The sequence below is a fragment of the Calonectris borealis genome, chromosome 2 (genome assembly GCF_964195595.1).
Source record: "Calonectris borealis chromosome 2, bCalBor7.hap1.2, whole genome shotgun sequence".
NCBI lineage: Eukaryota > Metazoa > Chordata > Aves > Procellariiformes > Procellariidae > Calonectris > Calonectris borealis.
In genome coordinates, this window is record NC_134313.1 from 120,362,946 (window position 1) to 120,375,859 (window position 12,914).

General features: G+C 37.3%; 1 protein-coding gene across 2 annotated transcripts in view; it reads right to left on the reverse strand.

Moving 5' to 3' along the window:
• FBXL2 (F-box and leucine rich repeat protein 2) overlaps positions 1-12,914 on the reverse strand; it is a 62,122-nt gene that overhangs the window by 21,165 nt on the left and 28,043 nt on the right. For both annotated transcript variants that reach the window (XM_075143155.1, XM_075143154.1), the window contains exons 3-5: positions 6,266-6,320; positions 4,658-4,732; positions 1,074-1,168 (exon numbers count right to left, since the gene is read on the reverse strand). Coding sequence is in view for 1 of the 2 variants with exons in the window: in XM_075143154.1 (XP_074999255.1) it covers positions 1,074-1,168; positions 4,658-4,732; positions 6,266-6,320 (225 nt within the window). In the remaining variant the exon portion in view is untranslated. The remainder of the gene's footprint in view (positions 1-1,073; positions 1,169-4,657; positions 4,733-6,265; positions 6,321-12,914) is intronic.

Consider the following 12,914-nt stretch of genomic DNA (forward strand, 5'->3'; position numbering starts at 1 on the left):
AACACACCAGGGAGCAGTTAGGGAGATGTCCTAGAGGCAAGGAAAGCTCTGGAGAAATCTTCGGGTCTGAAGCTAGCATGCCCATTTGGGTTCCTAAAGCAATCTATTGCTTAACTAGTTGCTGGATGAATTTACTCAATGAATTGTACTTACTTATTCATTTTAGAAAGAGCTAAAGGTCACAAGACACTATCTTAATGCCCACCGCTTAACAAAAATCTTTGTGCTTATATTTTCCACTTAAGAATGGCTACACTACATCAGTCAATGCCATCCAGTCCAGTCTCCTGTGACAGTGGCGGAAAGTATAACTGCAAAAAGCCATACCCCGAGGCTTCCCCCAAATATTCTTCGAGCCCTGAAATACTTGTAGCTTAGGGACTCTTCAGCTGGAGGTAGGATCTTTGGGTTTAAATACTCAGAGAAATATCCACAGAGGAATCTGGCTAAACAGTTTGCATATAGGAAAAGCTTATATGGATTCAAACTATCTTCTGGGAACAAATTGCACAGTTCAATTTATATACTGTGTCAAGAAGGGCCACTGTCTCTATTGAGAGACTCCTGAGTTGTTCCTGCTGCCTGCCTGTTTTCATATTAGAGCAAGAAGAGAACCCCAGGTCTTTCCCAATTTTGTAGGCGCCCAATAGTATCAGTCTTTATTCCTCCTCTCATTGCTGGGGTCACCTCTTGTCCAGACTAGAAGATAAACTACAAACTGACCAACTACTAACCTTGATGAAATTAATGTTGTAGGATGCCAGAGTATAGACCTGAAAACATTTTAACTGCTCGAAAACAGAGAGATATCAACATAATACTAATGAAAGAAAAAGACACATTTCTGAAAAGCACAGTTCTCATTTCTTAGTTCATTTCCAGAAAATAACAGTAGCTATACTTTGATCTCAAACTGACGTCTCATTTAGTCATTATTAAGGTACTTAGTACTTATTTAAGTATCCCATTTTGGTCATTAGTCAGTACTTAGAAATCCAAACAAATGTAACAATAATTGCTTTTGGTCCAGACATTAGGAAATAAGTGATGTCTCAATCTCGGACTTTACTTACTTTAAAGAGGAGTCTCCAACACCAAGACATCCTCTCAGACTAAGTTGTCTCAGGAACCCACCACACCTTTTCGATATATTTTCCACAACACGACCCTTAAACCAAATAAAAGGAAGATTTTGTTGAGTTTTATTCTGACATAACTTTCTAACCAAGTTAAAAATGCCAGGAGTGAAGAGCAGCCCCAGCTATACCCCACCAGAACTACACCTCTTTGAATTTCTTTTGCTGCTTTAAGAAAAAACAGTTACCTGTTGAGAATCTCCACTCACACTGAAGTGCTATTCAATTCAACCTTTCATTTCCTCTTCTTTTTTTTTTTCAGTCTATCACACATGGCTCAATTTTTTGTCTCAGCAAAACCTACTCATTAAGACTGCTAAAACGATCTTCAAGTTTTGTCAGATGTGTAGGGAACCTGAAGAACTGCCCCAGAGGTGGAATGGGAACCATGCCCGTTCCCTCAAGGATCGCAGTTACTATCACAGCATGTAAGTTTAAATTGTCCATGAAGATGTACTTAGGCTAGTACGTCACTCTGAACTACAGCCTCCGATAAGTCCAATTTTACAGTCCCTGCTATAGGGATGGTTACCTCTGCAACTGAAATGTGCTGAACACCTTGGTGGGAGCAGCCACTTCAGTTGCCTCCAGAAGATTTGCCAGAGTCCACCTGCCCGTCTTCAATGTCATATATATTTGGGTGCCTAACACTTGGGAATGCCAAAGAACTTCTCACGCTGTGAAGCTTACAGACTTTATGCTTCATTATTTGTCAAAAGCTGAAGCACAGCTTACAAACAAAACTTCCTACTTGACCCCATATTTGTACAAAATGCCTTTTATTTACATCCTGAAAGGGCGTTTTGCTATACATTAGGAGTAAGCGGAATGGCATAGTACTTCTAATATTCGATCTGAAAGTAGCATTATGGAAAAATGTTATTTAAACTACAATTAAAATACTCTTTTTTTTTTACACTACTTTTTTTTTTGGTAAGAAAACCAAGATAAGAGAGCAAAAAGCAGGTGGCCACTGCAAAAACTGACTAGACATCACATTGTGTCTAATTTTAGGGACGTAAGGTTAAAGAAATCAATGTTGACCAGTTAACAAACAGGACTAATACCCTAATACGCCTAACACCACCTTTTATTTTCTTCTCTTTCTCTCTCTCTTTTTTTAAAGAAGGAATACTTATAAAATTACAGGTCAGTGGATTTTTTTTGTTTGTTTGTTTTCCTCTCTATGCAGGATGGTAACAATTACTGAAACAGTAAAATGTTTCTTACATTTTGTTGTTCACCTCTAATACCAAAGTCCTGGCTAGCACTATGTGAAAATATTTTCTTATCAGAGCTTGTTTCTTAGTCCATAAGTAACATTGTTTATCTTATCTCTCAGAAGAATTTACACCAAAACAAACAAACAAACTAAAAATCATTACACAAACAAAATGATGTATTTTTTAAAGCTTTCCAATTAGTCAGAATTATTTCTCAGTAGAGGCCAAATACCCTTGAAGGATAAATCTTCAATGCAAATTCAATCTACATTGCAGACAAAAGCCAAGCCCCAATGCATTAGTCAAAGAAAACAGAAACAAATAATAAGTTTTCCCAAACCCATTTATTTCTTTAAGCATGTAAAAAAACCCAACAAACGGTATATTCAAAAAGACAACTTAAATGCATTCAAATGTGTTTAGCTGTTTGAATACTTTAATGTCACTCAAAAAACTAGTTCTTCAAATTACCCCAGCTTACATTTGGTTCCACATATCAAGAAATCCTAAGGTACATTTAACTTCAAGAAGATCTTCACACATCTTTGTGATAGAAAAGAAACATTTTTTCTTTATTTTTTTTCCTCGCTTTATTCTCTACCACGAGGTCTTAAATACAGAAAATTTCACAACAAAGCCTGATTTTTCATTATTTGCTAGTCTCAGATCAAATACTGCTTGATGCTATGTGAAACATCACCAAACAGTACAACGTCCAACTGAGCAAAAAGTTGCCAAATACAATTAGCAAGTTTACCTGTCCTAAATCTATAGGCAAAAAAAAATGTTACTAAAACAGCTGAAGAAAAAACAGAGTTCTTAGACACTGAATGTGAAAGTGTATCGCATTCAAAACTACTTTATGTAAGAATTGCTGGTTTAACATACTCTTATGAATTAATTTAAGGGGTTTACATTACAAATTTACTTAAATACAATATACTGATGTAACTGAATTGCTCCAAACCACAATAGCTTCTTATAGCAGAAGAGGATCATAACTTAATTTCATTCCTTCTCCTGAATCCCATGCTACAAACAGTGTCTCAAAGGGCAACACCACTAGGTACAAACGTAAGACAAACATATCAAAACATAAAAATCCAATACTGTGTTTCTAAATAGCAGAAAGGTTTCAGACACAGAAAAGGCTAACCAGCAGAAGGACCTGTGGGGTTTTCTTTATTATTTCTTAGCAAATAAGAAACACAAGCTTTTTTAAAGGCAACTGAAAAGATTACATTAAAGCTCCAAGTCTTCTTAGACACATTTAGATAGAGGCAGATGCCAAAAATCTTTCTTCTACCTCTGTAAGATCCTCATGTTTAACATCAGTATAGCAGAGAAGTTGGCAATAAAATTTTAAAAGAACGGTGAAAAAAATTTACCCTATATATTACTGTAAGGCTTTAGGAACAGTTTGAACCACGGTTAGCAAAATATACCAAATGAAACCCATCTGGATTTTATTCATGCAACTAAGAAGCTAAAATATAAAATCCAGAAGCAAATTCATTATTGTATTCTGAATTTAAATTTGTATCAGCAAACAACAAATAATAAACCAGTTCAGATTCAATTAAGGAATTGTATTTCCCCATGGATTTTTGTCTTCATTTTCAAATGTCATATTTTATTTTATTATGCACATCTGTGATAGCATTAATGCACGCATGTTTTTCTTATGGAAGACAAGGCTGCCCTAATCTTTTCATTATATGCTGAAAAGAACTTTAATCCACACGTACCTGCATTTCAGGCAAGGTTCAAATCTTATAAAACAAATGTTCATAAGACGGTAATCAGATACACACCAAATCAAATCTAGGCAAGTCAGTGGTAAGAAAAGTTGTTCAGCATTTTATTGTTTCAATCTCCAAGTCCTATAGCCAAGTGTCCAAAGAGCTTTCAGCACTAGATGGCACCCTCACAGAGAGACACGGGACCACCAACAAAATTATCCTCTAGATGGTGAAAGTGATTCGGGGGATCTCACTCTGTCTAGAGGCACCATTTATACCTTCATTTTATGGAAATGAGCATCTTTGAATTTCTAAAGCCCTGTATGTATATGATACATGCAAATTATCTGATACACAGCTGGCAACCAAAATTGAAATATCCAGTGTAAAAAAAGTCAAATACAGCGTTCTTTTTCCATTTGCTCCTTTCACAGTAGTATTATCTTGAACTTTAGCCTTTAAAAAGTGTGAACACAAGCACAGTCTATAGGATACTCAAAATGTGCAATGCTCTTAAACATCACCATAGGAATGAAAAAAACCCAAAGACACTAACCTCTATATCCGTTTGAAAGTTAAAGAGGTCTATTCTTTGCCAATTGCTTCCATCCAGAGCTAAAACATTCCATGCCTACAGAAAACAAATACAGTTTATTTATTACCTCCGCTGCCTGCTCCTTTCATTTGCCTCTCAGCAATTCAAATATAACAAACTCAAATACAACGAAATATACAATTTCAGGTAGCTTTTTTTTTTTCCAAATATAATTGTAGATATTAGTAGTCATACAATATCAAGTAGTTAAAAACACAGAAATTGTGGAAATGAATCTCAAGTCTCCTAAATGGATTACACTTCAAAGGCTAACTTATGCCCACAAAACATGCAGGAAAGTAAGAAATTAAATGTAAAGTACGTACATGGACACAGCAAGATTTATCTCTCCATTTTTAAAAAAGCTTTTGTAAATTTGTCTAGTAAGTTACTTTTGCTAGATCTATATGGAGAAAAGTAGCTGCAGATGAGATTCCTTCCAATAAAACCACAGTTCCTCAACCTCACTAGTTACTATTCTGAGAGGAACAGAAACCTTTCAGAAAACTGCTGACTTTCCAATGTTAGGATCAGGCCTTTCCTTTACACGTGCTAAGTTACATGTACGTGTTTGAGAATTTGTCCTTCACTGTCAAAGCAATAGTTGTTCAAAGTAAAACAAAATTAAAAAGCCAGAGAAACACAAATATACTCAGAAAAACGGAAAAAAGAATACCGCATCCAACTGACAGGTAGTTCTGAGAGAAAAATACAACTTATTCATCTCTTTGGTTTTCTTCCACTGTTTCTAGGCTGTAGCTGAAGATTCTAACAAAATCTGATGTTAGTTGACTCACAAAACTTACTGAAGTTGAGGCCAGGGTGATACGGGTGTAGGAATGAAATAGTTAGACACTTAATTATACATTAAAACAAACAAACAGAAAACCCCAATTAAAAAGAAAAAACAAACACAAAACCCAATCCTCATTAAGAGAAGAAAGAAAAGCATGAAATAAAAAAGTTCATTCATGTTGTATAAGAATACACTTCATTGTACACAGTTGATGTAGGAACAGAATATTATTCAATTTAATTCAAGAAAAAAAAAATCAAGACGAGCTAAATGTAAAAGCTTACTTAGCATGCTTTCTCTATTATCTTCTGTCTGCCTTTTTCCTCTACTAGTAGTCCATCTACTTAACACCTTTTGCACTTGGCAAGCAAACGATGGATGTACTTCTTAGACACATGGTGCACATTAACCGAACTACATGGAATTTTAAGCAGAAAATGCGTCTGAAAAATAGTGTTATACAGCCACATGCTTTATAAAAAGCAAATGCCATCATGCCAAACTGGGCTTAATCCTTTCTCCAGATATAGAGCATGCACAACTGGATATCTTTTCCATAGCCTTTAAACAGAAGTCCAGTACATAGCAACTAATTCCACATCTGAATGCAAAACTGGACCCACTGTTTATTTGTTTTAATAAACAAAAAGACTGAGAGAACCATTTCATTTTTTATTTAACAGGAAGCTGATTGCCCTAAAGCCCACGATTTGCACGTATTTAAGAGAACAGCATCCCAAAGAACAACAAAAAAACCCAACAGAAACACATACCTTGGAAACTTGTGCACATCGACACAAAGTAACTATGTCCAAGAAAGAAAATATTCTAGGAAGAAAGGAAAAGAACAACAATTAAAATATTTTATTATAAATTCAGACTAATACATGGATTCACAGTTCTGTAGTTCTGTGGAAATATACCAGTTACACAAGAAGCAAGTTAAATGCAATATGAGTGTTTTACCAAATTATTTTGCTTATTGAGTCTTAAGGAATAATATCATAGCTAACATCTAAAGACAGTCAAGACCAACATATTAGAACCAGCAGGTGCTTCTTCTGAAAATCTATCTTCTGTTTCCCCCTCCTTACTACCCAAACATGTATGAATGATAACAAATTCTGTTTTCTTCTTTTAAATTCAGAGAAACCAGCTTATATACCTTTAATTGTGCTACAATTAAAGAAACAACTTCCACAAATACAGGTGAAGATTTCAGAGGCTGGAGAAGAGTAAGAAATCGAAAACAACACATAGATAAATACAAGTCCAAGAATCTAAGTACTAACACAAACAATGATGACCCAAATTTCTAAAGGGGTTTCACAGTGACTACTAAGTCTAACACAGTATTTTTTTTTTAATTTACTCTACCAGAAACAACTACAATTGAAAATTTAGCATTACTATTCCGATCATGGAACCAATTCCTCAAGGCTGCCAACTCTTAACAGTTTTCTGAAAGAAATTTTTCACTGTCAAAATGAAATTTTGCTAACTACCATTTCCAAACAACAATGAAATTGGTTCAAAGGATGTTCTTGGCGAAAAAAAAATCATTAGCTTAAGCATAAAATATAGGTCCTATTCCAAAATCATTTTCTATTACTGACAATGAAAGATATGAAATATATGAAAGATGTTACTGTAATTCACTTATAAACTGTTACCAGTTCACCAATGAACTTTTTCAGTCATCAAAACAATGACGAGTAATAATAACAATTTCATCTTGTAGTGAGATGTTAACACCGAGGAGCAAACACAACGGGTAAGAGATGCTGAATTTAATCACGTAAAATTCTGGTTACTATTTTCCAAGTGGAAATCTGACGCTAGAGCTCGAAATGGATGCCTACATCTTAAGTGCTGTGATTTTTAGCTGGGGTAAAAGTCAAGAAATGTAATAGAAGTTCATGGAAGTACTTCTTAAACATAATAGCCTTCTGGATGTTTACCATGATCACTTCAGATATTAGTTTTCCAATATTTCATTACCACATGAAAACACTTTCCCTTTTTCACTGTACAGTAATACATTTTTTCAAAAAACTATTAGCCATGCAAACAGAAGGGCAGACATTCTCAGAAGCTATGTAACAATTTAGTCAACCCTGTTGATAACATTTATTTTGATAGCGTCTATTTTGTCATTTGAACATCCATTCTTAAGTCTGTCCTCTTTAAGAAACTTAGCAGTGTTTTATGCACAAAGTACACAGTTAATGGGCTCAGCAAGATTGCTGGACTGTTCAGATGAGCACTGAAAGCATTCTCTCTCTTTTAAGAGCAGCATTTATACCAATGACCCACCATGACCGCTCTTCTGAATTCACCTTTCCCCCCTACCATGAGGCAAATGACAGAAAATGAGAGTGTGGAGATTATGCTAGAGAGCTGCAAAAGCTTCTTGGCTTTTAGAAGCCTCCTCATAGTACCAGGGAATCAGAGGGTTGTCTTAGATTTACAGAAGCTGAAGCACAAAAGACAGATTTCTACATTATTTGTAACGAAGAAAGGAAGGGTTGTGACAAACCATTTCATGACACAATACTCTTGCCTAAACGGAGAAAACATGACATGCTTTGGAAATGATGTATCAAGTTCTACTGAAAGTAAGAAATAACAGAAGGAACTGGAAGATGTTGAAGAAAGGGTATTTTATATATCCCCACTATTCTGAGTTGTCTGGCAGTCTGTCTTCCTGTTTTATTGTTTATTGCTGTCATGAGATTAATGTTGATGCGTGATTTCTGTTAAAAAAGTAAATTAAAACCAAATGCAGAACAGATGTATTTATTTTTGTTCCGTTCTGTACGAAGTGACTTTTTAAAAAGTCAAAAACTAAAAGTGGTCATTCTATGTTAAAAGGAGAAATATTTTAGTAGATGTAAACATTCATGATGCTTTTAGTTTTTTATTTTTGTCCTAAAGAAGCAATTTTCTTGCAAGGCAGCCCCAGCTGTCCCTATCAAAACAGATAACAAGATTAGGATGCATTATAACCCAGCATGATCAGAATGATTATTATTCAGTTAAATGCTATGATAGGTAAGAGATACAAGTAAATTCTTTTACAATTCCTAAGAGTCATTTTGCAAACTTGCTTGAAAACATTTTTCCCACACTTCTCTATCTATTTACCCTCTATAGTACAGTCTTACATGCAAACCATTAACATACACTTGCTTCTCTACTTGCAATCCCGCAGAACTACTAGCAAATACTTATCAGTCAGGGAAACTAGCCAACAAGACACAAGACTCTAAGGTTTAAAGTAATTTAAAGTCTTTAGAAGACTTTAAAGTCTTTAAGAGACTCTAAACGCAATCAACAAACTGAGATGGAGATGGCAACACTGACATTGTCAGTCATCTGTCAGGTCAGACACTGACATTGTCTGACGCTTAGGGTGAAGGACTATGTCAACAGGCATTTGTAATTTTTAAAAGTGGAAAAAACTATCAAGTAGAGCAGCTGATGGTTGTATTGCACTTCTGTCCTCTATGACCATAGCTACGTTGATGGAAGCTAATGCAGCCAGCAGCAGGATTAATTTCCACTTAAGTCTTTGGCATGGATTCGTACAGGGAAACTGGAAATTAAGTTAATAGATCCATAGTAAACTTTAGGGTCATCTATTCTGATTTCTTGTATCTCAGGCTATTAAATTTTCCATAGTTATCCTGTATCGATCTCAAGACAGAGAATCAGCTTACCAATAATCAGAGCTCTTCAAGACTTCTCATCCCTAGGCACATACCACTCTGGACACATGCCTCATGAGTTTGGCCTTGGAAATCTTTCAATGCTAACAGTACCTGGCAGCACACATGAGCTTCATGCCAAAGGCACAAAGGCTTGTGCAAGCTTACAGTTCCTCAACTCCTTTATGGTAAACTTGTATCTGGCTAAAGCCTAACTTCCAGAAGAGGATCTATTCTTGATTTGAAAGACTTCAAGACGTGGAAAATCACCACCTTCTCTGGTAGTTTGTTCCACTGGTTAATCACTCTGTTAAAATGTTTGCCTTATTTCCAAGGTGAATGTCTGACTTCCAGCTTTATGGGTTTTTTCTACTTTTCTTCACTTAATTAAAGAGTGCTTTAGCAGTTAGTACTTTCTCCTCGTCGAGTTTTAAAGCCACTTATCATGTCATCTTTAATTCTTCTTTTTAACAATCTTTTCACTTTAGTTCTTTAAATCTCATTTTCTCTGCACGTTCTTCATTTTTCCAGCATGTTTCTTCAAATGTAGACATCAGTAGCATGTGCAGCATTAAAAAATTTATTAGTATGAACAAAGCTGTACACAGACATGAAGTATGATTTCACTACCCCCATTTTCAGAGCCATTTCAGGCTACTGTAACAGGCTTTCTGACACAGCATCAGACAAGAATCTTACAGTATCTTTACCATTTCACCCTCACATCCTCTTCTGGGAGTACACACTCCAGGCCACAGCTCTTCCTGCAGCATTCCTTAGTCCTGTATATCTATCCACGTAAAATTAATCTGTAAAATTGACGCCTACCTCACTACAACCTCCTTCCAGGTAGTTGGAGAGGGCAACAAGGTCTCCCCTCAGCCTCCTCTTCTCCACACTAAACCGTCCCAGTTCCCTCAGCCGCTCCGCGTGAGACTGGTTCTCCAGACCCTTCCCCAGCTTCCTGGCCCTTCTCTGGACACGCTCCAGCAACTCAACGTCCTTCTTGTAGTGAGGGGCCCAAAACTGAGCACAGTATTCGAGGTGCGGCCCCACCAGTGCCGACTGCAGGGGCACGGTCACTTCCCTACTCCTGCTGATCACCCTATTTCTGATACAGGCCAGGAGGCTCTTGGCCGCCTTGGCCACCGGGGCACACTGCTGGCTCATGTTCAGCCGCCTCTCAACCAGCACCCCCAGGTCCTTTTCTAGCCGGCAGCTTTCCAGCCACTCGGCCCCAAGCCTGTAGCGTCGCATGGCCTTGTTGGGACCCAAGTGCAGGACCCGGCACTTGGCCTTGTTGAACCTCGTACAATTGACCTCGGCCCATCCAGCCAGCCTGTCCAGGTCCCTCTGCAGAGCCTTCCTACCCTCGAGCAGGTCAACGCTCCCGCCCAACTTGGTGTCATCTGCAAACTTACTGAGGGAGCACTCAATCCCCTCATCCAGATCGTTGATAAAGATATTGAACAGGACTGGCCCCAGTACTGAGCCCTGGGGAACACCGCTCGTGACCGGCTGCCAACTGGATTTAACTCCGTTCACCACAACTCTCTGCGCTCGGCCGTCCAGCCAGTTTTTGACCCAGCAAAGAGTGCGCCTGTCTAAGCCGTGAGCCGCCAGCTTCTCTAGGAGAATGCCGTGGGAGACAGTGTCAAAGGCTTTACTGAAGTCCAGGCAGACCACATCCACAGCCTTTCCCTCATCCACTAGGCGGGTCACCTGGTCATAGAAGGAGATCAGGTTGGTCAAGCAGGACCTGCCTTCCATGTTTTTGTGTAATCTGTAACTTCTATCTCCAGTGACTTCTGAAGCAGTGATTTCCAAAGCATTAAATTAAAACAAAAAAAAAAAAAAACACCAAAAACAGAAAGAGAAGAATGATATTGGGCCTACATGTCAATTGCTGCAACAGCTGTTAACCAAACCCAAGTCCCTTTAACATGTACTGATATACTGCGCACACAGAGCACTACTTTTAAAATGAAAAGGTCAAATGTTAAGTCAAATGCCTGAGTAGAAACATGTAATTTTGGTTGGTAAAGCCAACTGATTGTTTAATCTCAAAGAATGATAGTGTCCAATCACTTACTTTCCACAAAACCACAACAACTGTCAGTTATATTCCTCCCTCTCAATTTTCTATCAAACAAATCTATGGTGAGTTTTTCCATTGCATATTGAATACGAGGCTGAGTTTTCTGGTCATCTCTCCCTTGCCTAGTTAAAAGTGTTACAGTCAGGATTCATATTCTTCTAGTCTTCTGGAATTTTCTTGACACCCAAAACTCACCAAAACTCAGCATAAGAGGGCCACAGACCTCCTAAGTCACCTTTTTAAGGCAATTTCACTGCAATATATATGGTCCGGCCAACTACAAGAAGTGATGATCTACAATCTCTATCATCTTCCCATGTATTTCCACACATGCTTCATTATTCCCATGTGCTATAAACAGACTGTCCTGTGTCTTTCCAAACACAGAGATGGCTGACTCCTAATAATAAACTCCTTGTTTCCCTCCCCATGGAGCCATGGAAAGAAACAGCTATTTCTCAAAACCCCAACACTGTACAGTGTACCACCTACAGAGTGAGATATCAAACTGTGCAATAGTCAAACTGCTTCTCCCTCACCTTTGTAGGGCTCTTCCCAATTCAATCACATAAGGAATAAGCTTTTGCAGTAACGGACTGGCAATTACTCATTTTAAGTATTTTGATACAATACTATATGGATTGATAAAAAGTGGATAACAAAATGCATACAGTAAATACCAAACACACATACTGTGACTTCCTGGAATTTTTGGCCCAAAACCCAAAATTTGGTATGACAGAAATGCCCGATAATTTCCAAAAAGCTTCAGCAATAACATAAATTAGGGTTTTTTTTAACAACTGACTTGAGAATGGAATTCTATTTCAGAACTTCTATTTTTCACGTCTTCTAAATTTATAGTGTTTTTGTACACAAAGAATGATGACAAACTGTATCAAAATGAAAATCAAAATAATAAGGATGAGAAATGCCTGACTGAAGGTACATCATCTAGATAATCTGCTCAGAAGATCCTTTCAACTTTACCACACCATCCAGTTGTTACAAAACAAGCATTTGACAAATTTGTCATATCTTCCCTATTTTAGACTGCAAACTTCTTAAGGATAGGACTTCGTTATTGATTTGCACAATTCCTTGCATAGCAAACCCGCTCTCATGGAAGTCTTTTACATGCTATTTGAATGTAAATGTAATATGAAAGAGTAAAGCCTACACACATGAAAAAGTATCACAGAGAGGCAAAGTACAGCTTTCACAGATTTGATTTTCCTCTTTTCGCAGGTTTTTCTCAGAATTTTCTGGAAGAATAACCAAGTATGCCCTGTTAATGAGTGACAGGGGAAAAGAGCATCAGCCATTCTCAGTTCACTACTAATCACGTTTGAACACACACAGTCATAAAGTCTTGCAACCACCACAGAAGCCGTCTTGTCTTTCTCCTAAAATGTCATATTCAATAAATACCAAACATTATTACAATTCTTTATATAACATATATATGTTTCTCTTCTCCCTTCTTCCCCCATTTTACTAAACACCCTACTGAGATAGGAGGCATGTCACCAATAACTGTAGTCCAGCAGTACATACAAACACTACAATAAAAACATGCAGGCTAGAAAACACACATGTAAGCTGAATAATTTA